The sequence below is a fragment of the Calonectris borealis genome, chromosome 4 (genome assembly GCF_964195595.1).
Source record: "Calonectris borealis chromosome 4, bCalBor7.hap1.2, whole genome shotgun sequence".
Classification (NCBI taxonomy): Eukaryota; Metazoa; Chordata; class Aves; order Procellariiformes; family Procellariidae; genus Calonectris; species Calonectris borealis.
The window spans coordinates 68,428,176-68,453,053 of record NC_134315.1 but is presented as its reverse complement, the minus strand read 5'-3'; the positions used below and the strand labels follow the sequence as shown (position 1 = coordinate 68,453,053).

The 24,878-nt window shown below is 39.3% G+C and overlaps 1 protein-coding gene across 1 annotated transcript in view; it reads right to left on the bottom strand.

The window, feature by feature from the left end:
- Positions 1–24,878, bottom strand: part of NR3C2 (nuclear receptor subfamily 3 group C member 2) — a 209,363-nt gene that overhangs the window by 93,911 nt on the left and 90,574 nt on the right. The window contains exon 3 of the mRNA XM_075149997.1: positions 367–506. Within this exon, the coding sequence (XP_075006098.1) occupies positions 367–506 (140 nt within the window). The remainder of the gene's footprint in view (positions 1–366; positions 507–24,878) is intronic.

Genomic DNA, 24,878 nt, shown 5'->3' with positions numbered 1-24,878 from the left:
GAAGCAGGAGTATGTTTACATCAATTGTATCTGTGTCTATTAAAAATTACAAAAATCCACTTGGAAGGGTGGAAAAGAAGCCTGATTCAGGAGTGGCACGAAGTAAAACAACACATTCTTTAGAAGGTGTACATTGCAAAACACCCTGGCATATTCTACATAAATTATACCACACTTAATTGGAGTTCATTCAACATTTTTTTTTTCAGATTAACAACACATAATTTTATCAACGGCAGAAAACACATAGAAAAACATGTATGTGCGTGTGTGTATATATTTCTATTAAAAAAAAAAACAAACTCGCATGTATTTTGTCTTTTCTTTTTCTTTTTTGTTGATGTTTTTTGTTTTGTGTTTTCTTACCTTCTACTGCTCTCTTGAAGAAAACTTTACAGCTGCCACATGTAACCACCCCATAATGACATCCAGATGCCTCATCTCCACACACCAAACACACTTTGGAAGGTCTTGAAGATCCAGTTGATACACTTCTCAGTGAAGAGCTGGAGTAAAAAAAAAAAAAAAAAAAAACCAAACAAAAAAAAAAAACCAAAACAAAACCAAACAAAACAAAACAGCTATGAATATTTCAAATCACACTGGCCATAATGCAAAGTTCAATTAAGAATTTATAACAGGTATATTGCTCAAGGCGCCTAACAATTAGGAAACCACAACTCTTTCTGGCAGTGCCTGGTTGAATACATGAATTGCTTTAATTAGTAAGTGCAATATTTTTATTGTCTGTTTTAAAACACCCATAATATATCAATGTTAATGTGAGAAGTTACCACAAGGGCAGTGGAATTTATTGGTAGCAGATGATTAAAACTGAAAATAAACAACAAACAAACAAACCACTCTGGCAGCGACCTGATAGCTATAAATTTTCTTTCTGTTTGTTTGTTTGTTTCAAGCCTTTACAGCTAAGGAATACCTGCAATAAAACTGCTAAGACCATGTTATGAACTAGCGCAGCAAAGTGGTATGCACTCTCCTGTCCGCATTCCTGCTTACCACTACAGTGGTCCTTGAGCTTATATCTAATATTTCTGTAAGTTAACAGCTTACTTCTGAAGTAGTTTTGAAGGGCTTTTGCATTCTGCAAGTGCAGAAGACCCTTCCATGTGACTGTAGGTGCCAGAAAAGCAGCACCAGAGGTTCAGAAACCATCCCAAAGTTTTGCAGACCGATGCATCTTGCAAACCCAGCTTCAGCCACCTACTGCCTTCTTAAAAGATGGGACATTTCTGTGGTTGGGTTTTTTTCAACCATGACTCTCTGAAGGTATCTTTAGGAAGTATTTTCCATTGGCTACTCTAAAAGACAGCGCTCTTCAAAAACAAGTCACATTTCATGATGCAGTGAGTCTCCTCCCTCCCTTCTTCCCCCGGGAACTGGAAATGCCACCCAAATGTAATTGCCATGCTCGGAGAAACGTGCCAGATACTGAAGGAGATGAAAGCTTTGGATCCCTCCCACGCCTCCGGAGGGTTCAGGAGAGTCTTTCCTTCCACACAGCCTCTCTTCTCCAGGTAAACGTGACCTCCTGCATTTCTTCACACGTTATCTCTCTGAATGTTGCCAAACAACTACAAAAACAACCCTAAAAGACTTTACACCGGTGGTGAAATAATCCGATAGTTCAAATTACGGGTCACAGGCTATTTGTCCGTCAGTCATTGAGAAACAAAGTTCGCAGGCAGTCTTAATTCAAACATAAGATAACCAGCTCGCTTAAGAAATTTCAAGTATGCACCCTTTGCCTTTTTCCAACTTTCTATCTTCCTTTAAAGAGGTATACAGAGGCCAAGTGATTTATGCAGGGGCACGAATGTCACTCCAGATCAAGGACCACAACTCTCCTGGCCTGCAGCTTTACTGTAACGTCAAATCTAAATGTCTTTTTAAATGACAGCGTTCAGATGCTAATCAGAATGTTCCAAATGGTATTCCTGCTCTTGTCTGCTCGCTAGTCTTTAGGTTTACTGGTTTTAGTCCTCGTGCTATTTATACTTTCATTACATAACATCACACTACTTGATAATTGCTAGGTGATGGCATTAGCTCATCTGTTAGAGAGACAAAGAGAAGCCTCACCGAAACTATGTTAAAGTAAGTTCTGTTTGCTCAAGTCACAGTCATACCTATGCAGAGTGCATTAATCTACCCCTAAGGAAAGGTATACCTTCTTCAGGATTTGCCAAGACTGTGCCGGTATTCAGCTCTGCATTTGGATTTGTTTAGGCAACGAACTGGACTTTCTCCCTCTAGCATGTGTCATACCGCATGAAAAACATTAAGCCTCTCATTACACAAAATTCTTCAAAAGGTGTCTGCTGTCTAGAGAAAATGTCAATAACCTAGAAAACTAACTCCTTAAAAATTCTTTTTTTTTTTGCTTTTTCATTGTGAACGGCAGTATTTTGTCTGAGAAGGGAAACATTTCAATTCTGACATACCAACAAAATGTCTCGGGGCATTGGTAATTTTGATGCTGCAAAAATTTTCCCAGTCTTTCTACCCTAAAAAAGGTCAGTGTGGTGTGGTTTTTTTTTTTTTAATATCTAAAAAAGGTAATTTTGTTAGAGAGCTCTTCCTGTGGAGAAAGGGAGGTTTCCAGGGTATCACAGCAATGTGCGTGTTTTTTATTTTTATATATATACACACACATATACACATACACACTCTCTATATATACTTACTGTATATATGTAAGTATGTATTATTTTTAGTTGAAAATAAACTGTCATGTAGGATTTGCAGAAGGTGGGAGAGCCTTTTTTTAGATACAAGCTACCCTATAAAATTTCACTTACACAGAATTATTGGGTAAAAAAAGCCAGTGAAGACACATTGAGACACCAGTTGATCCACGACTATTACTGAGTGCCTACCTAAGACATAATCTGTGGCATATTTTATATAGTGCTTCTCTAAACAAAGGGCTTCAATATAGCTAAAAGGTGAAGGTACAGCTTGAATACAAAGCATTACTCAACCACAGCATCACAGGTGGAAACTTAACATTCTGGAATAAAATTCAATTGACTCCCATACATCCTTTCAATCAGTTTAAAAGTGGAACAGGTTAAAACACAAATGAGGTATTTTCATTCTTAATAGGAGTATCCAATATGTAGCAATTCTCAAATACTTTATTGCAAAGAAACATTGATACCAGCTGTTGGTACTTAAATCTTTTCCAATTTGTGCCAGCTCTAGCTATGACTGTCTTCTAATGAACAATGTTTGGCTTGTTTTTAAAATCTTTTACGTTCTCTTTCACCCATGCTACACCAAAGTATTTGCCAATTCAAAATGCTGTTGTATTACCTCATACAAAGGTAAAGTGGTGTTTGTACATACCTGCAAATAATAAAAGACTGAGTCCAAAAAATATGCTCAAATCACATTGCTAAACCTCAGATTAAGTCATTCTCTCCATGGAAGCTTTTCTTTCTCAACAAGGCACGCACGGATGGTTACACCTTTTCCTCCTGAATCTCTCTCACGTTCAGGATGTCGTAATTCCTTTCTTAGCGACTTGACCATGGTGAACAAGATCTGCATCAAGATCTGACGGGTGAGCAAACTACCTCTCCACCCTCATTTCAAGGCCAGATATCCAGTGTTTATGACACAGAAACACACTTTATTTATTCATTGCTTTTATTAAATCAATTATTTAATTAATCAGTATAGCTCTATATCCTATAATGTGTATAGGGAGAAACGATACGCTAAAAAAACCCACTTTGAAAGTGCTTTTCATGCATGCTCCAAGTTAAATATTTCCCTTTCCATTAATTTTCCACAGAAACATCCCATACATTTCTATCAACTAACCCTAATGTAAACTGGTATGTGGGAGAAGTTACAGGCAGGTAACACTTAATAGGTAAAAACTAAGCGTTAAATTCAGTTGATTATACCAGATATAAACATTCACTTAATCTTAGGGTTTTTTTGGACCTCAGTTTGATTTTTTGCTCCAGATGAGCAGTTTAGTTACAATAATCCAGATTATTTAGGTAATACATCATTCTCTCTTTTGAAAAATAGAAGAGTTGGTCCAAGTAAGAACGGATACCACAAAAAAAGATCAGGAACTTCACAACTGACTCCCAGGACAGCAATTAGCCTACTGCCAAAGATCTATTTGAATGACACGCTAAATCTAATGACATCTGTGGGCCACAGCATGATTGAGTCTTAAACTTTAGACCAAGTGAAAACACTGTGTTTACACATTTGCCCAAATCCAAATTAGAGCCTAACAACTATTGCTCTGATATTTAACACTTTTTTTAAACTTAAACACAATGGACTATTGTTGACCTAGAAAGTTTCTTGTGGGCAGCAACCTACTCTCAATATAAACTTCTAACTGAAAACACAAGAAATATGAAATATTGCCACAGAGCTGGCTACTCATCACTGCTTTCAGAAGCCAGTGTTTTCCATAGGTTGATTACGTGTTAATTACTTTCACGCCTCTCTCATTATTTCCAATACAAAGGGGGGCGGGGGGGAAGCAAACACATGCCCCCCATACACACACACACACACTCTGCAGGATTCAAATACAGGAGATCTAACAGAGCACACATATTTTATCACAATGCTTTTACAGCCAAGGGCAGCATGGAGCAGTTTAACAATGCCAAATGTATCTTCTAAATGATTTGTAAAATGGTTGCTTAGATGGCTCCACTAACATTTGTCACGTTGTAGGGTATGTGATTAGGAATAAGCCTGATTTATTATCCTCAACAGTGCAAATGCTGGCAGTTAAATGCTGACCTTGACTAGCCATTGCCATCAAGCTCATTTGCGTCTCTGCAAGTTGGCTTTAGTAATAGTTATATGGAGAATTAATTAGAAATAACAGATTTTGTAAGGAAGAGTCAATAAACCCACAGATAATCCAGCATTTTAAAAGCTGATTATATAGGTTATTATGCTTTTCAAACCAGATGTCATATAGGAGCACAGTTTAAACAAACGATGCCTCTCTGATGATAAAATGAAGCACTCCAAAGCAGCGTAAGCCACAACATGAATCCCAAACTCATTTGTTCCAAGTGCTTTCATTATTATAAGATCTAGATGAGTCCTTTTTAATTCCGCGTCATTGACTTTTCTTTTTCACACAGAAATTTTCTGGTAGTAAAACAAACAGAAGGAACGTGGGTACACCTCAATAAATAACGTTATGCGAAAACACAGGTAAAAAGAAGTTGAGATCACCATCATATTTTCACCGACAGAAAAAAAGCCAACCTTTTAGAGGAAGAATAATCAGGAGATTCAAGATTCAGAGACTGCCAGCATCTTCCTTCTACCCTCTCATCTTGTATCTGAAGGGGTGTAACCTCCAGCGAGAGTCATCTTCTACTGGGGACTGCCACACGAAAACATGACCGCTAACTTTGCACACACGCTTACTGAAACTAACCTTCCTGGGGCCCAGAACAAGGACTGTGTATTTCAATGATGTTTCACAACCATGACGTGGACGGTCTGGCTCAGCACGGAGACCGGAGCTTGGCCCACCCTTTCACACCCAAGGAAACTCAGACAGTCAGGAGGTGGCCGAGAGTTGACCAAGAGCTGCCCAAGAGCCCCTGGTGCCACCCAGCCGGTCGTGCCACTGCAGCAGCACACCCACACGCTTGGTCCTCACCAACCTCAATGCAGCAGGCCAGCCGATGCCACCCAAGGGAGACAAGAAACTCCCACCCTGAATGACAATACAGCTCCTTGCAACTGGTACCAAAATCTTTACCAAGTTTATACTACCCTGGAAATATCCTCTTTTCCCCCTCCAAATAGTCCCCTGAATTCTTCCTGGTTTCCACAGCTAATCTTACAGCCCTAAGTGCTTCCTTTGACTGGTCACTTCTCTAGCAGCTCTCCTAGTGTCTTCCTTTCTTTAACTCATCATTCACTCAGCCATCACAGTAGATAGCATAACCATCTCCTCTTGACGTTACCTCCATTATTTTTGTGTGTGTTCACATAGAAATAATAATTTCACTGCCCAAGATAGCTCTGCTAGTTATTTCAAAAATGTTGCACTGCCCAAAAGTTGTCCAATAGATTTGACCATTACACAATGACATTGGTCACGACCTCCCCCAGTGACACATATCATCTCCCAGATTTTGCTCCGTGCTGCTAGTTTTAATTGTCAATACTAAGGTTTGACCAGTATCAGTTTTGCCTTGTGTAGCCTGAATTTTTAAAGAAGTTTCACTGCAGGAAGGCACTCTGGTTCTCTCCTGCAACTACTTGCATAAAGCAGATTAGCAGACTGGAAAATGGTATTTCTTAAATGTCAGACTACATAAACCAATCTTCTTGTCAGCGGACCAAGAAAGCATAGAGAATTGAAAAGGTGCAGAGATGAAACGATCAGATTTTCAGAGGAGAAGGCAGTCACATGGGACCTTAAGAACACTGAGCTAAGGAAGGACCCCTGAAACCAAACCACCCCTGAGCCTCAGCACCAACATTCCTGCATGCAGGCAGAGCAACGTTTCCCCTATGACGTTTGGCAGAGAGGCATACAAATTGCCAAATAACCTGGCTGCAAATTCTGCTGGCTGAGTTTCTCGGGGCATTATCCTGCTTCTACGGAGACGAAGACAGACATTACAGAAATGGCTATGTTTCCTTGGATAAAACAATAGGACTCATATGGCCACTACCAACCCTCTTACCTGCAGCCTTGAAGAAAAGCCTAAGGTTTTTTTTTTTAAGACTAAAAAAAGACAAACAAAAACTTTAAGACTCAGAAATCTTGAACAAGGTCTAAATATTGCAGGAAAGCTAACTGTGTACTTTAGTGCGTATTCTGGATGATAGACACCAAGCCTAACATCTGAAGCAGTGCACGCTTACTCTGACATCTGGAGTATTGTATCAGTCCGAAAGTAATAGAAGTGGTTAGGGAAAGAATTAATTTTTTTCTTTAATGTCTTCTCTCTACTAGAATAACAAAGATAACATAAAAACATCCATTGAAAATACATTTTCAATGTGAAATATTCAGGAAACTCAATTAAGGAAGGAAAACTACCTAGAAAATAGTATCTTCTTGTGCTATAAATGAATTATTTTTGAATTGTCCCGAACTTCAGGATCCTGAAGCTCTTGCTTGGATTACCATTTATTCACTTTTGCTTGTTTTGTTTCAGCTAATGATGAAGAACTCATACAATCCACTATTACGCGCTGTAATTTAAAAAAACGGACCAGTATCTCACCAGAATAAACTTATTTTGCCACCTACGACTTTGAAGGTGTATTTTTAAAAAACTACAAAAAAAATCCAGACAAATTCATTAGCTGTGATACTACATTTAATTTAGTAGTTAGTCTCAATTATTTCTTTTTTCAGCATAGAGGTATTCTATTCTAAGACAGAAAACTTTCAATTGTTTGAACTTCAAATACTACAGCCCTAATACAAACATATAGATTACAAAATTAATACCTTTTTTTTTCCTCTTTAGAAATGCTTAGTACGATGAAATACATAGAAATCAGAAGGGAAAGCACATTTAGTTAAGAGAAAGCAAACTGAGAAATCAGATGGTTTCTCTCCTCAGCAACTCCAGCTTTCACATTAAGTTACTTTATTTAGCAACGCCTAAGGGTCATATATCACACTTTCATACCTGGATCTTAATTATGGTAACAAGCAAACTCTGATGTGCACTGGTAACAGGAAAAGGCTTCACCCTTTCTCCCAAGCCCCCCAAATCTAAAAAGATTCACTCAGGATTTTAAAAAAGCATTGAAATTGCAGTGTTTATTCTGCAAATAGAAGCTGATGGGTTCTCCAGTGCTGTAGTCACCCATGCACAGGTTCCTGTATTTAGTTTAACCTTAAGGCATATGTTGCTTTTACAAAATGAAGCAAGTGTACTAAGCTCCTTCCATTTCCATTTACCTTAGTGGATGCTGACACGACCCAGCATTTTCCTCAATCCAGCCATAAGCCTTGATTTCTCCTTGACCTTCTCTACTGAAATTTTTTGGTAGCAACTACAGTTGGCTATCCAAATTTTATCTCAAAATAAGCTGTTGACTACAGAAAAATATAAACTTAAGTGTAAACAAAAGTGTGTTCTTCTGGACTGAAACTGAGGAGCACTTATCTCCTAGGGAAATAAATCTACTTTTTACCCACTGATTTAGTGATCGGAGAAGTGTAATGTCCTGATATTCTTCTGCAATGCACTTTTCTCCTCTAACTACTGTCACAATGTACCAAGATCCAACTGCCCCAGGGAAATAAATTTTACTCGTTCTGCAGTTTTTTTAGCACATAAATATAATTCTCTATTGAAATGGAATGGTTAACCTAGACCAGGAGTTTCCTATCAGGAGCAAACCTCCAACTTTGGAAGCCAGAGAACAACAGTAAGCCTCCCAGTGCATTTGCTCTAACTTTTCATATTTGGTCCACTTATAGAATTAGTGCAGTTTAAATGCATGCAATGTTGGTATTTGTGCTGCTGATTATAAATTGCTATGTATTGCATAGCAAGATAAGGCAGGAACAGTTAATCTGGAAAATGATCTAGTTAATTATTGAAAGTCTATTTGGGGGGGTGGGGGGGGGCAGGGATTTTGTTTAACTCTTTCTTTTCCTGCACCTGCTCACCTGCCATGACTAAAAGGCAAGAAACACTGCTTTGAAAATCCAGTTTTTCATAGCACCATCTCATCTTCCACCACTGAAAAATACATGAACTAACCAAGCATCCTGATCACTCCCATACGAGAGTAGTGTTTACTTGGTGAGGCTCTGCTGCCTTCTTGGTCAGCAATATTTTTAAAACTGCATAAAATGCAGTGATTCAAGTGAGGTTCACCTGCTGATGGGGGCACCAGTGGGAAATCATTACCATGAGGAATTGCAGGCAAGACAAGACTGCGTGACTATTTTGCTCTGCTATTGAGACAAAGAAAAATTGAACAAGCAAGGAAGAAGAAAAACATTCATAAAAGCCAAATGCAGGGAGATGCTACCAGTAATAAGAACATCTCTTTAAAAAGCTGCCTCTTTTCAAAATAAAGCTCACTGCTTTTTTCAAGTTCTTCCCTCAGAGTCTAAACAAGCAACTCCTAAAAATACCTGCTTTTGCTTGAAAGCTTTATTTTATGAAAACCTTATTACAGCAACCTGAAACGACACTGACGACCAGAGTATTGACCATTTTCAACCTTAAGAAATGCCATTCTGTTGCAGAGACAAAAATCTACCTGGTATATCTGGCAAGTGCTTGGCCCCATGAGTCCTAAAAGAATACCTATATCAAAAATATTAGTTTATAACAGAAGCAGCTTGGTCCAGTCGTATGTACTTTCCTATTACAAACTGTTTGCTTTATCTTCTGAGTGCATGATACGCTAACAGAGAAAGCCACCACACCATTAATGCCCTAACCACACAATATAAAAAGTTCAAAAGAGTTCTGTAATTGAATTTGAAAAAAAAAATTAAAAATATTTCATAATAATAAAAAGTAAACTGAACTGCCATCCCCAGTCTACTGGGGATTAAAATACCACTATAGAAAAACCTCCAGAGCAACCATGAAACCATAGGGAAAAAATGCACCAAAGCACAAAAAAAGGTTACCATGGGAACAAAGGCTATTTTCCAACTTGTCAAATAAAAGCCCCAGTATGGCAGACCTTTACTCATAAGAGCAATCCCACAGGCTTCGAAAGGCAACGTGTATAATTATTGCTTGAGCTGAAAGAATCCAATGGGGGGATGGAGGGAGGGTTTGCCGTTTCAACTCCCTTGTGCCTCCCCACATCCGACAACACAAAATTAGTATGGATGTTGAAAACATATTAGCATTACGGTACCAGCGTATGCTATATTGTAATTCCAGATAGGAACAGAAAATAGAAGCTGGAAAGTCTCCACACTAATCTGAACTTCATAAACAAGGCGTAGGGAAAAATGAAAGGCAACAGAGAGCTCACAATATTATTTAGTATGAGTTACCAATGCAGAACTGAGCAACAAGACTCAAGTCCATAAGCATATCAGAGAAATTTCTGACATGAACAGACTTAAATATCTCACAATGTGCAGCGAGTTCTGCATGCATTCGTAAAAGGAAGGTTGGAAAAAGAAATAATCCACCGAAGATGATCTTACTAATCAAAAGGTAATAATCCTTAATAAGGTTAGGCACAGTGCTTTACGTTTTACTGGAAGTTTCCAGCCTGGTACTTGTTTCAGATGACACAGTAAAAGCCGAACTCCAACTTTACCACCATCTCTGATTAACAGGTATTTTAAAAGGCAAATAGTCACATTATTTTGAAATATCTTCTGTGACTTCTAAAAACACTATTTGAAATAATGAAGGTTTCATTTTAACTAACATTTTTCCATTTTAAGAAATTCAAGCTGTTCATGGTGTTTTAATGCATACAATTATTACTTGATATAAGAAATAAGATGACTCTTGCAGCTCTAAGTTCGGGAACTACACAGCCGTTGGGGTAGTTTGTAAATTTTCCACCTTCCTGGTCCCATGGCCCCAATAAAACATCTTCTTAAAACTAGAAGGTGGAAAACCCTAGGTGATTTCCACTTCTATCTCATTTACTGTTCCCCTCTTGTCGCCTTCATGGGCTTTTGCTACGTTTTGACAGTGCAGTAAAAAGACAGTCGTGATGTTTGAGGAACGTGCAAGGGTTACAGCGAGCAGAATATGTCTGCTCTGAGTAGGCAACAGGGCAAAGAGATGCAGGATTCACACCTGTCAGCTTCTGGGAGAAGAAGAAAAAGCAAAGAAGGAAAAACGGGATAGGAACAGGCATTCAGGCAGACCTTCATGTGGCCTATTTCTGTGAGAGGTGAAGCTGACCCTTGTGCAACAAACCCTCATTTTTCTGACTGTGGGTTCTTTGCTTGGCCAATTACATCTCCAGTGGCCTTTCACTGTGCCTATCTGCAAACATCATCTAGCCTAGGACTCACTTCCCAGTCTCTCTGACTCTCAGGATGCTTACCAACAGTTTGCAATTGGATTTCCTCCAATACCTTAGTAAGTTCTCTAGCCATCATTTCTTCAAATGATGTATCTAATATAAAGGTGCCACTCTAAGGCTGGGAATGAAGAGTTGATGCTCTGGAAACACAAAATGAAGCCCAAACCCATCACATACTAGCTTTAAGTTCTAGGTGTGCAATCCCACATATACCGTATAACCTGGTTTTCAAATATAACCCATACGTTATGTTTCTTCACCAGCACACTGTGAAGTTCCTCTGTTAAAGTTCCCTATAGGCCAGCTTTCCATAGAGGATTCTCTCATGTTTTCACAGAGTATTCACCAGCCAGGGTGAAATAAGAAAAACACTCCCATTTTCTCTTCAGTGCAAACAAGTAGCTATGCAACCCTCCTCCTGCCTTACCTTCAGGAGGCAAACATCTACCCTGCACAGCTCTAGCAAGTATGTGAGTAACTCCTTGGTCTAAAATGACTAGCTGCTGGTGCAGGGCTCAGTGGTACCTTCTCAGAAAATACACTGATAGAAAAATCAAAGTTTTAAAAGTATTCTGATCCCAGTTCAACCTGTCAATTTTGTCACAGGTGAAACAGGCTTTTCAGGCTTCGTACCGGCTTGTAAAAATTGTGATTAGCAGGGGACATGGCAAGTAGCAGCTCCAGTTCAGACAGGACATCACTTCCCACTCGTCCCACCTGTGCTACACAAAGTGACAATTATTATTCTATATTTACACCAAGGTAAAGTACAGTCACTCCTGTTGGTGGTGATACTGTTGACTACCACATTTATTTGTACACTTCAGGTCCCTCTGTTTTCCCTTGCCTGCAGTTTATGTGGAGGGTCAGGTAGTATGGGCCAAAAGAGTGATACATTACTGAGTATTCCACAGCCCTATTTCTCATCCTACTATTGTAGAAGGAATGCAGATATTCTTTTCATCCTTCTCCTAACTTAGAAAGCCAGGTAAGTTGAATGACCTTGGGGGGGATGGAGAGAGAGAGAAGAAAGATATGAGCCACTCATCTTTGTAGAGCCTTCCCCTCTTCATTTTGTCTCTTGCAAAAGAGCTTGTTTTGAAATGGACACGTAGAAAAAGATGTTTTGAACTAATCATCACCATCACCAATTTGAAAGACACTGCATGCTTGCATCCGCAAGAGCAATTAGGAAGACAGTATTGCTAGAGCATTTGGTCTCATACTCCAGCATATACATAACCTGCGTGCGTGCAAGCGCACTCATGATTCGCAGTTTTTAATTTTACTTACCCCTTGGATTTGGATAGCGTTATATCTATTTTAGACACCAGGAGATCATGACAGAGGAACGGTTTAGGTCATAAAACAAAACAGCATCAGAGCAGAAATGCAGTCATTCAGAGCTCGCCACAAAAGTGAAGACTTTTGAGCAGAAGTACTATTGAACATTGGAAGAGAGGGGTTTTAGTAACTAGATGCACAGTTAACATTCAAGAATCCCTTTTAAAATCAACAATAATTACACGATAGGAAATCTCTGCTCCCATTAACTAAATAAAAATTCTATTGATAGCCTGTAGAAGGTAAAATCAATTGCATGTGTATTTTTAAAATATTCCAAACCCCAAGTCCTTTCAACTCCTCTTTCCCTATTTTCACAGCAAGTGTAACCACTGACATGTAATACAGTTATACTGTATTAAATAACTATAGATTTTAACTTTTAAATCAATTAAAATACCCCTCCATTATATGTCAGAGTGACAAGTAATAGCCTGCTGAGTGCCATGGAAAATTTTGGTCAAATAGCAGACGAGGGCTGCAATCACTGACTGATACCTAGAGCAAAGGCTTTTGGTAATTCTCCCACAAGCAGTCACAATTGCTGACAAAGTTCAAATTTGTCTTGACAGGATTGTCAAGGCAAACTAGAAACGTTCACAATTACAAGTCAAAGAATTCATTTTTATTCAGCTGAAATTCACTCTACTGCTCACATACTAATGATAGACAGTACCGTACCTACCACTCTCTCAGTCTGAACAGCTGAAACCCATATAGCAAAGACTAAAAGAAAATGGGAGTATTAAGCAAAACACAGACCAAGGAAGTTATGTTCTGCAACTAACACAGCCCCAGTCCCTCTCCTAAATCCTCCGCTGCATACTGTCAAAACTCTCTTGCAATATATAGCAGGCCTTGATTTTGGAAAGCAGCTTGCTTTTAACTTCAGTGGGAATAAGAGCTGGTACAATAATTAAAAATACCACCATCCCTCCCATTTCAGGAAAAGGATGTTTAACTGTTTATGCACAAAAGCACATTACTGTAGAGGCAAACTGACAGTTGAGTGTGCATAATTATGTGCTTATGCATAAATTTACACAATTTACATAGTAATCAAGGTGCATAGCAGAGTAAGCAAACATTATTACTCGCTAAGCCATCATCCCCCAGATCTCACTTATGCAGCCTGTCTGTGGCACAGACTTTCAATTTTCTATAGCAAGGACCACGATATTTACATTCATTCTTAAGCCACAATATCACCCATGACACAACAGGTCCCACACAGAATGCAATTAAAACCAAACAGAAAGAACCTGACGACACACATTCTTTGCTCCATTAAGCAATTTCTGCCTATTCTAAAACAATCTGCTTTTTTTTTTCCCCCTGTAGCTGCCAAAATTATTTCTGCTATAAACAGGTGTGCAATATGCAGAATAAGCACTTAGGGAAGAAAGACGACGACTCAACAAAGAGTAAGTTTTGAGGACCCACAGTTTTGATCGTTGCAGCAATCACAGTGTAACTTAACTTTATTACACGGTCGGAGGATCCAAAAAGCCCCTGCTATCCCCACTTGCACCCAGTCAGGCTTCAGACCACTCCAGGCAGCTCCTGGTGCGGGACCCCACCGCAGGCACAAAGCGTTCAGAGACCTACAACAACTTCTTACTTCCGTATCTGCTTGCTGTATTCCCAATTAACATACACAAAATAAAGCAAGTGCTGAGCTTCAAAGTATATGAAAGTGGTTTTACTTTTTTTTTTTAATTATTATTAAGTTGTTATTCAGGGGCAGGAGTAATGAAACTTTGTTTCCTAAGGCTTCCTCCTTCCTGCTTGCAGCCTTTAGTAGGAGAAAACCACAAACTATCACCTTTCCTCTAGTGGGGGCACTAACCGGGTGCCTCTCTTCTACCCAGTCACTTATTTTAATGGAACTGGTAAGAGATGCAGCTAAAATTCAAAGAGGTAATAGCTATCCGCTATCAAAAATTTTAGTTGAAGTTGGCTGACATTCAAAAGTTATTAGGCAGGAACACACAGACAGCTCAGTTACACAAAATTTAATTTCCTTAGGGGTCTGCTGGACTTGCTACCGTAACCAGTAACTTGATAGGAAAAAGTGTTCTAAAAGCTATCACTGCTTTAAAGCTTTGGACCTTCACACATACTCACATATTTAAAAAGTGTCACCTGCTTAATTAAAGCACTCAGCCCCCTCAGAAGAGCCTGCCCTCTGTCCCACCGAGCGTGTCCGAACGCACCCCGTGAGCCGATGCAAACCCTTCTGACCCTCCTTCTCGTTCCTCCAGGTTGCCACCTCCCTCCCTTTCGCGGTCCACAGCCCCCGGCGCCCACCTCGCTGTCACGGCGTCGCCCGGGAGCGAGGGGCTGGGAGCGCAGCCTGCCGACACCGGCACAGCACGGCCGCCTTCTCCTTCATACCCTCCAGGTCTCCTTAGGGAAAGGGGTGGGGAGTCCCACTTTGTGACAGGAGTGAATATTTGATTTAGTTCATTCCAAACTACTTTATCATCAGTGAAACCAGCCATTATGAATCTTGTTAGCAGCCCTCACCCCAGCTCATCTGAATTAAGCTCACAGGTAGCTGTGCTGCCGTACCGCAGCCCACGACTCCTCTCTTCGCCCCCACCACGAACACTGCCCACAGGGGAAACCCCGCTCCTCGGTTCAAAGCAAGCAGAAGACTTAGGCCCAAACGGATTAGATGCTGCTTTGTTTCATACTTTTTTTGGTAATTCAAAATGACCAAAGCAGAAGTACCCACTTCCTCTAAAAACGGCACACACAAGACAGTGCATCTGTCACACGGCACATTAGACGTGGTGCTAATCATTGTATCTACGCAGCCCTGAAGGTCTTCTGCATGCTTCTGGAAAGAAGAGTTTCCATTACAATGATGAATTAAATTCTACTATTCTGTGTAGGAAGTTTGCTTTTTTTGGCTTAAGCTGGCAAGAAATTAACCCCACTTTTGCAGCACGTTAACAGCTACAGATACTCATCTGATTCATGTATGTTTAGTTTGCTTGTTTTTCCTGAGTAATGTATTCTAGTTTTGCATACACCTACAGAAGTCTAGTTATTGAATCTCCAAAAGCTTGACCGCAGTGGATAGTGTCATCGTCTTTTGTGTGGTTTTGGACTCCAAATGTGGACTTTCCTTGAACACATCCTTGCAATATTTTCTGGACCTGCCTCAGAGCCATTCAGATTTTAATGAGTCCATAGAAAGTGGCTTCAGGCAGCACACTGTCCATCCTTCTCTTTGAAAATCTACATCTGTGCTCCTGTGTCTACAAAACCAGTGTTTCTAAGCTGAGTATTTGAAAACACTTGTAAGAACTTGACACCTAAAACCTTTTCCAGGCCTTTTACACCAGCAAGAACTCAAAGATCATCCAAGAGGAACTGGTTAATGCTTGGAAGAAACAAGGCTGTTATCCAAACTTCACAGTCATACAGAGGAATGTTAATAGAAGTAAATGCATACCAAGCACTTGTTTGAAGTTCAGTGCTTCTTTCATTCCAGAAACACTGCTTTAATCTCGCAAATGTTGCTCTGCCTTTTGTTATCCTCTTTCGTGACTGTTGTCAAGCGCAGCGCTCAGACAACTTGCTGCAGAAGTAGCAGAAATTGCCTACAAATGTCAAGCCTGCGCTGCTAACGTGCATGTTTTCTAGCGGAGCGAGGCTGAAGCAGGACCTCAGTTTTCCTCACGAAAAGTGCTCAGGCCAAGCTGTTTGGCAGAATAACCTGGAGAGTCAGTCCCTCCTGTCTCTCAAGCATTTGGGAACCAACTGCAGTCGCTGGCAGAGAGCAGGCTGCAGGTTATCAGCCGCACGACCTTGGATTTGATGAAAAAAAAAAGAAAAAAAAGAAAAAAAAAAAATCGCCAGAAGTTGAAAATTCCCCCAATCCCGTAACATGGCATGCGGTTTCCCCTATCACAGCCTCAAAACACATCAGGAAGCACCTCTGCCTACAAGATACCAAGGCAGATCAGGGTGGAAACGAAGCCTTGCTTCGTGTCTTTCTGACAGTGAAAAGCTGCGATGTTCCGTCTTGATTGAAAACACTCGCCAGAACTGCCAATTCAAGAGCTTGACCGCACAGCTGAATTTTGCTGAAGCCTGAAGAAACCCTTGAGATTAATGGTATTACAGGCTTTGGTTTACTTGACAAAGATGATATACAGGCCCTTATTCTCAGCTTTTCTGAGATTTCTTTGGCTGCAAAATTGCATTAACTGTTCCTCAACCAAATCAAACCTCCAGGTCTGCTGACCATTATTCCAGCAAAGGTAGAAGTTTCTTTTTCCTGCAAGAAGTGAATGATTACACCAGTTTCCAAAGCATGAGCTCTATTCTTTTTGTAGAGTTGAATCTCTGCATCCTTGAACTTCTGAGGAATCATCTTCTTGTCCCTGATGGCTTTAAATGGTTGTGCCTTTGTCAGGCCAGGTGGTGCCCTCTGACCAACTACTCCAGCAGAAGTACCATGAGTGCCTGCTGCCCTTCTCCGCAGTATTTACAGGATAGATACAAGAGTTTGTGCTGTTTTGTTGGCAGCTGCTCTTGGGCGGGTAGGCTGGAGAACTTCATTTAATGCTTTGTCAGAGATGCCAGATGGACATTTTAATAAACTGGTGAAGTGTTCATGCCACTGATTTGGGATTTCCTTGTAGCTGGCTCTCAGTCTTTGACCATCTTGACTATGGACCGATGCAACATCACTGAATGTACAGCCACAGACTAGTTTTAAGCACCCTTAGAAGCTCACGTAAGTTCTCATGCCTCTTCTGCCATTATAGTTACAGTTTAAACCAATGGCAACCCCCCAGGTTTTTGCAGGAACTACTCGTGCAGCCACAACAAATTCTTGGTGGCCACAGTCAAAGCATAGCTGATAAGCTTTTACCAGGCAGTCACAAATGCAGGCCCTAGGGGCTGCCTGTGGTCACTGTGGTCGCTCCTAAAAAACACTGGTCCCAACTGGCAGCAGAAGGTGTAACAACTAAATAAAAATAGAGGAAAAGAAGAGAACAAAAAGGGCTTTCATAAATACTGTAGATACTGGTTAGAGCCCCCCAAAATAAATAATGCAATTGGCTGTGCTTCTTAAAGCATTTACTAGCCATCTTAAAGTCACTACGGCTGCATGAAAAGGAAAAAAAAAAAAAAACAACCATGATAAGAAGAGAGTCTAAGAAGTCTACGAATGAATATTGATAAATTGCTGATTGTGATGTGCCATAATTATTCTTAAAGCATGAGGTCACAATCCTAAATTATGAAACTGCTGAAATAATATTTTTAAAGTTTCATCTTTCCCTTATGCATAAAAATCTCTGCTAAGCCTGCAAAATCTTGACCTCAAACTTAAGGACATTATGCTACTTTAATAAATTATATAGAAGGCTTGACTTGTGATCAAGAAAATATTAAGACTTGGGTTATTATATTTTACATTATTTCTTTACTCATTAAACCTGAAGAACTTTCATTAAAAATACAGTAATTCAATTCACTGCCATATTATTAACAAAACATGATACACATATTTAAATGCCCATGTTGTTGAAGAGATGACAAGGATAAACTATAAACTGAACAGCTGAAATACAGACAACGTAAAACACACACACAATCTTTTATATTAAGCAAGGACTTCAACATTTTAACTTAGTCCAAATTTATTTTAATGGGTATCATGTCCTAAAAAAAGGTTTACCGAAAAAAATCTGGATTGCTTTGGATACTGTTGTCTTAAGCACATACACTTCAGCTTTATATTTAATTAGACTTAGATGGGAAAGTTTGTCAGTTTCCCATTCCTCTTCAAAATTTGACATATTGTTGCTGTTCCTGCTAAGGCTGCAGTGCACCTGTTTGCAGGATTGAGAAGTTACCCATCCACTAAGACTGCTACTCAAGTGCACAAGTATGGCTATCGCTCCAGTTAACTATTCATGAGCTGTTCCACTGCTCTAGAAAAAGTGCACCACTATCAGAAAAAAAAGGCTCATTAGAAACAAGGCTGTTAAGGTATTTTTAAATGTAACAATGCAATTTCAGTAGACATACATGCATTATTTTAAAGGAGAAAAGGAACAGAAGCATTTTACTCTGGAGCTGAGTGGTTTAAAATTTTAATGAAGAAAGGATTTAAGATTGTATTATAGGAAACAATGTCTCATTGACAGAAATGTAGTTAAGATAGTCCTGCAGATCTTTTCCACCTCTTATTTCTGTGACCTTTTACCCTAGGCATGCACATGCTTCCCCTCTCTCTCTGCGCAGACCCAGGGTGGGTGCAGTCCGAAGACCGGCAGGGGAGCAGAGACTGGGTGCTGCTTCCAGCTGGCTCCTCCTGCAAGGGAGAATCTCTGCCACAGCTTCCCTTTACATCCAAAACGCTACTGGGAATAACTCTGAATCTGAAATTCCTCCTCTCTCAAATGGAGCAAACATTGAATTATTTAAGTGAAGAAGTGGCAAAATTATTCTCTTCTGATTACGCTCAGCAGATGGGGGGAAAAAAGGGGGAGAGGGGGCAGGATGGCAAACCTGGCCTGGCCTAACTTTATCAACTGTTGAGTTGCTAAACTCAAGAGTGCTCTAAGGTGCTCTGGTTGTTACTGATAGTACAGAAAGATTACATACATTACTTCTGTATTACTGCAGTCCTCAAGTGTTTCAAGAAATTCACAGATGTAAAACAATTACTACTTGAAGCTATGCCCTTCATTCTCAGTTTTCTGCAATTTCCTTGTTAAAATTACCCAAGAAGCCATCTCATCCCATACTCTACCAGGCAGAGATATTTTGGACAAATTGCAAAAATATTTCATAACTAAATTATCAGATTGATGAGTGACACTAAAGCACTACCTGTCAAATTGCAACTGAACTTCACCTTCTAAATGACCGTCTACCCAGTTGTTTCAAATGCATGTAGTTATGTTAGTCCAAATGAGCTTGTTGCTTAAAATACTACTGCATCCCACACATTTGTTCCTGGAAGATAACACGATGAAGCCCATCTGAAATACTGTCTGGCACGTTTACCTGTCTCAAGCCCTCACTTTATTTTGCATCCTCCCCTGCTGCGAGTTCATCAGAACAACATTTTCATGCAACAAAGCATGCGATTAATCATAATCTACATGAGGACACATCACCCAAAAACGTAACAAATGCAAAATCTTGTTATAAATTGTTAATACCCTGACATTAACTTATTGTTCACACTTGATCTTAACATTTACACACCCACATGTCCAGATCTCTGAGGATGACTCCAGTGATCCAACTCTTCACCAGCTTACTTCTGTATATTAAAGTTTAGTCCAACAACCTTTCTTTCCCTCTCTGTCTCCCACCTCTCTTCTCTATGTCCTCATAAACAATGCCATCTAAAAATAAAATTATATGCAAGAATAACCAAGGGCAATATTGAGACTTAGCCCAGCAACAGAGCCAAAGTATGGCATTTTCAGCTGCTGTATGCTTTTAACTCCAATCCTGTTAGGGCCAATGCGATCCACTTCAAAACCGTCTCAGATTAGATACAGAAATGCAATTCTGAGGTACTCCAGAGTTCTGTTACAGTTCTCCGTCAGCCTGCAGAGAAGAGCTAACAGAGTAAAGGACAACTGACAGCGTAGAGAATAATCATCCTCCCCCACCACCCACCACAAACTTCCTTAATCCATTACAAGGAGCATATATGAAATACAGAATAGGTCATACAGGTACCCACTAAAAGAAAAATCGCGCTCTCCTGGCTTTCCCGGTAAGACAAAATTAGTGTTGAGATGTGTGATCAACTCCTTAACTACTACCATATCATTTATTTATATAGTTATTCTCTCCCTGAATTTTCCAATAACCTTCTAGCTTTTTGCCTTTCAGCTGAAGGAATCTCTTCATATTTTATGCATCATGGAGCCAGAATGAGTATCAATGTTTAACAATGATTCCCTGAAATCTCTTGGGAGAAAGGAGGGAAAAGATAGGGAAGAAAGGAATTAAGGACTGTATTTACTCGTATCTCTTGTCATTTTACGGTAACATGGAGGGGCGGGGGGAAAGGAGGAAGTCTAATTTAGTGGTCTGAATGATACATTGGAAGCTCTACGTGCTTCCAAGGCTACTTCTAAAGAAAGTTTTATGCATATGCAAGTCTATTCATGGAAAGGTACCATATGCTTATAATCATTTATCCTTTATACAATGCATACTTCATGAAAATCGTATGGTCGTCTTTTTTTCCCTCCCCCCTCCCCCCCCAACAGCAAGATTCACAGATCTGAAAGCATGTTAAATACTAAATCTGTAAAAGTTCATGACAGTCTATGGCAAAACTCCCATTCAGTTTGGATTAAATATATTTGGTGAAATTCCAAACAAGCCCATCAATACGTGCATAAATGGGACTGTTGGTTCCCCAGGAGAGAGAGATCACTTGTTCGCTCTGTGTTTGCTCTATGAAGACCTTTGTATATAAATTGACAAGGATGCTATCTTGATACACAGAATACTTTTGCAAAAGCTAGTAGTTGAATGTGTCTGCTCAAGTGAGAAAGAAATCGGACATCCCATGCAAAAGTTACAAGCACTAACTGTAATGCTGTACAACTTTTGCTGTGAATTTATGTATGAATTGAAACATGTAAGAAAGCCATTTTCTCCACTGGATGTTTACTCCTTTTATAGCTAATTTTCAAATTATTTGAGGAGAGTTCACAGATTGTAAACAATTCTTCGCTCTCCTTCCATCTCCCTATTACAGCTAGGGATGAATACACAAAATCTTTTAAACCTTTTCCCTCCCCGGTCTTTGGTCAATATCTGTTAATTACTTTATATTGAACTATCCCTTCTGCAGTGTTATACCATAATTCAAGTGTTAAACTTCAGTATGTTAAGGAGACTAGAAGAGTTACATATGCTGTTAACTTCTAAGCTTTTACTTCAAGAGTTTTTCCCTTGTGATTGCCTTAGTTTGTATTCCCTTCCTTATCTCCTCAAGCTTTTCTCTTAAGATTCAGACATTTTCTTCCACTCTTCTGCATGCTAAACACATCTTTGGGTAGGATTTAAAGGGCTCAGATGTCAGGTAAGTAAACTATTTTTCCTTTAAGAGCAGAATTGGCACATTAGGCTATTCCAAAGATAAGTGCATTTGAGGCAGAAACTTGCCTTCGAGTTTTACTCTCTTCTATCAGCAATGCCATCTTGATAATCTTGGCTATGGTGAAATAAGAAATGTTGTATTCATTGGCTAAACATTTTTTTTTGCTTAAGTGTGTCATCATGAAGTTTGAATATATTGCACTATATATTCATATATTTTTCTATACAATTCCCCAGGTTTCTTCTAGATTTCTTCATCAAAATACAAAACTCAGAGCTAGTTTTTCCTCTTCCCACCTCAGTCAGAAATCGTATATGCAATGCCTGCACTAAAGTAAAAATACCATCTTTGGCATTTGTGGTTATCCGCTGAAGCTTACTTCTGTGAATAACCCAAAGCATTTTATCCTAGACCTTTATTCAAACTAAAGTGACTGTGTAATAATCCATAATTCAAAAGCAGCACCTGTTGGGTTTGTGTTAACAACCTGATACTTAAGTAAAGAAAACTCTTTGGAGCTGGAGCCGGCAAAAATATCCTGTACTAGCAACTCCTATACTTACCAAACTGAGACTGCTTTCAGTAAATTATGCCAGTATTTTCACTTCAAAAAAAAAGATAGGACAACCTCCAGGCAAGATGTTCAAAAGTTACAAGAAAGCAAATATTAAAAGATATGCTTAGAGAAGTTAAGATACCAGTTTTGTGAAAAAAGAAAGACAACTCCTACCCTGCCACCATTTTTTCCTCTTTCTAAACATTTCCTCAATTCCCGATAGAGTACATCTAAAATGAATCTGGTCACCGTGGTGGGCATTGCTTTTCAGGCAGCCACAAAGAAAACAGCTATGTAATATTTCTATCAATATGCAATATTCAACATAGCGTCAGTTCTTCACAATTCACATTTTTAAATGATAAAAGCAAATATACACCAATGTACGTATATCTCAAAAATCTAGCTTGGATAGTCAGAAACATTTTTGTTTGGGAATGAAGACTGGCAGCTTGGTTTTCTGACACAAATCAAGGTCAAAATTCTGCACACTCGCTTACTAAAAAATAGTAATTTAAGATTCGGAAAGCTAGAAAAATCAGTTTTCATGTCATCACGACAACTTTGCAGTTAGCCATGCTAACATACAGCTTATTAGGTACAGTGCTCTTAGATTACCCCATAATGCAGTGAAGTCAGAACACATAGAAGAATGGTTAGCCAAATTGTCCAAGTGACTTCTATATACAATGAGGGAGGCAAGGTAATTTTTAACATCATCTTTAATCACAAATTAAAGTCATCTCAAGCCTGTTGTAACTTATAGCAACTTAACAGGCCAGTCCAGAAGTTAAAGAGCCCAGGCTGAATGGAGCATCATCAGGATGTCTTGGCACCAATGGCCACATGGGCTTGTAAAATGGTTCCACGTGACCAAGCTACCGTGTGCACACTGAAAGCTGCTTTGCCTTAGTGTCACAGGTTCAATGATCATGCCCAGACTTAATATATACAAGTTTATATAACTGAAATTATTATTGTAACAACAAATATAATAAATATGTACATATATAAGAGATACAGTACCATACAGTTGGGTGTTTTTTTTTTACTGTACAGTACCATTTTACTTCTAGGTCTCAACAGAGCTAGGAAAATATAATACAAAAAAAGTAATTAGGGAGACAGGTGGGACACAGCAATATTTCCTTTCTGATATCGGTTTCCTTGAAGATTAATAGTGGACACAAGCACTTAAATCAATTTGATTCTACACTAGTTATAAATTTAATGCTGCCATTTTACTGTATAAATAATCATCAAATTAAATGGCTATGAAATACGGAGTCTGTTTCCTTTTTTTTTTTTACCCTCCATCTTGAGATAAACCACTAAGACAAATACAGAGATAACAATGAAATGTCATAGGGAACTTCTACTGACACGAAAAACAACCATGCCCAGAAGAATCCATTTTCCCAAGGCAGGTGATAGCTACCAGATAACCTGACAATGAGGTGCTCCCACCTCACCAGATATGAAATAAATAATTAAAAAAAAAAATCAACATTTAAATATACAGAAAGGGTCCCATACTGGCCATTTCAAGGAAGATGGCATAACAAGAAAAATCAACAAGAGAAAATGCTGCAGAGATTTCCTGTTCAGGAGGAGATATACTGCAGCATCAGTCCTCAGCTCTCAGGATTGATGCAAACAAAAAAAAAAAGAGAAAAGAAAATTCTGAAAACATACACTTACTCCTTCATCACTTTTCATTCTGTCTCCATCTATTTCTTGTATAAAACAAAGACCACATTCAATGATAAATACAGCCCAGATGCTGTAGAAAGTAATCTCATCCGCCACCCCCTACCGACATGTTCCCGGAGAGACAGAAAGTGAGGCCAGAAAGTCAAATAAATTGTAGGTCAGGGAACGGTTTTCCCTTGTGAAGCACTTGTGAATTCTGAGGGAACAATACTCCTCCATGCCAAGTGGACATGATTTCTGTTATCGGCCCTCTGAGATGGGATAAGCCATTGGTTTAGTTAAGAATAGAAACAGAATCCCAAGTCATCCATTCTACAACTGTATTAGAAATTTTCTGCAAGGATTCTTATTTCTATTCAGCAGCTAAAGAAGTTGACAGATAGGTCTCAAGCTCTTTTTATTAAAATCTCCAGGGTCATTTCCATTTCTCGTTTATGGTGATGTGAATTTGCCCTATGTCTACTTAGGGCACTCACTGGTTTTTGAGCCTAAGAATTAAAAAGTTATTGATTATAACCAAATTGAATATTCAACTTAAACACTCGGGATTTTACTTTTACAGGGACTGTTAGCACAAGCAAACCCAGGGCTCTGCCTCTACAGCCGCTCTCAGCTGTGGGATCAACCACTGCTCCCAGTAGAGCCGTCCTGCCATGGCATCACAGAGGTGAGCCGTATAACCGTATCTGTGTAATCTCAGATACATAATCCAATAGCTGGATGTGTAGGAAAATCTCTGAGCCCAGACTGAGGCCCAAGTTCCTATTATTAGTCAAATACCCAAACCCTGAAGATCACAAGAAGAAAATCTCTTCAGCAGAGTTATATTCCATCCAGTCAGAACGCGAGACCAGTTTAACTACCATCAACTGAAAGGAACAAGAAACAGGGCAGGTTGAAAAACAAAACAAAACATGCAAGCACTTAAATTCAGAGGCTTACACAACAGTATTTATAGAGCGCTATATCCACCCAAATCCAGAGAGCACACTTGTCAATCTATCAGGAGACACAAACTATGAAGTTAAGAGTATGATGAAAAAGCAAAAAATTAATCAAAAAAACTCCTGTTACAAGAAGAAAAAAATACAACCTAAATACGAAGAAACA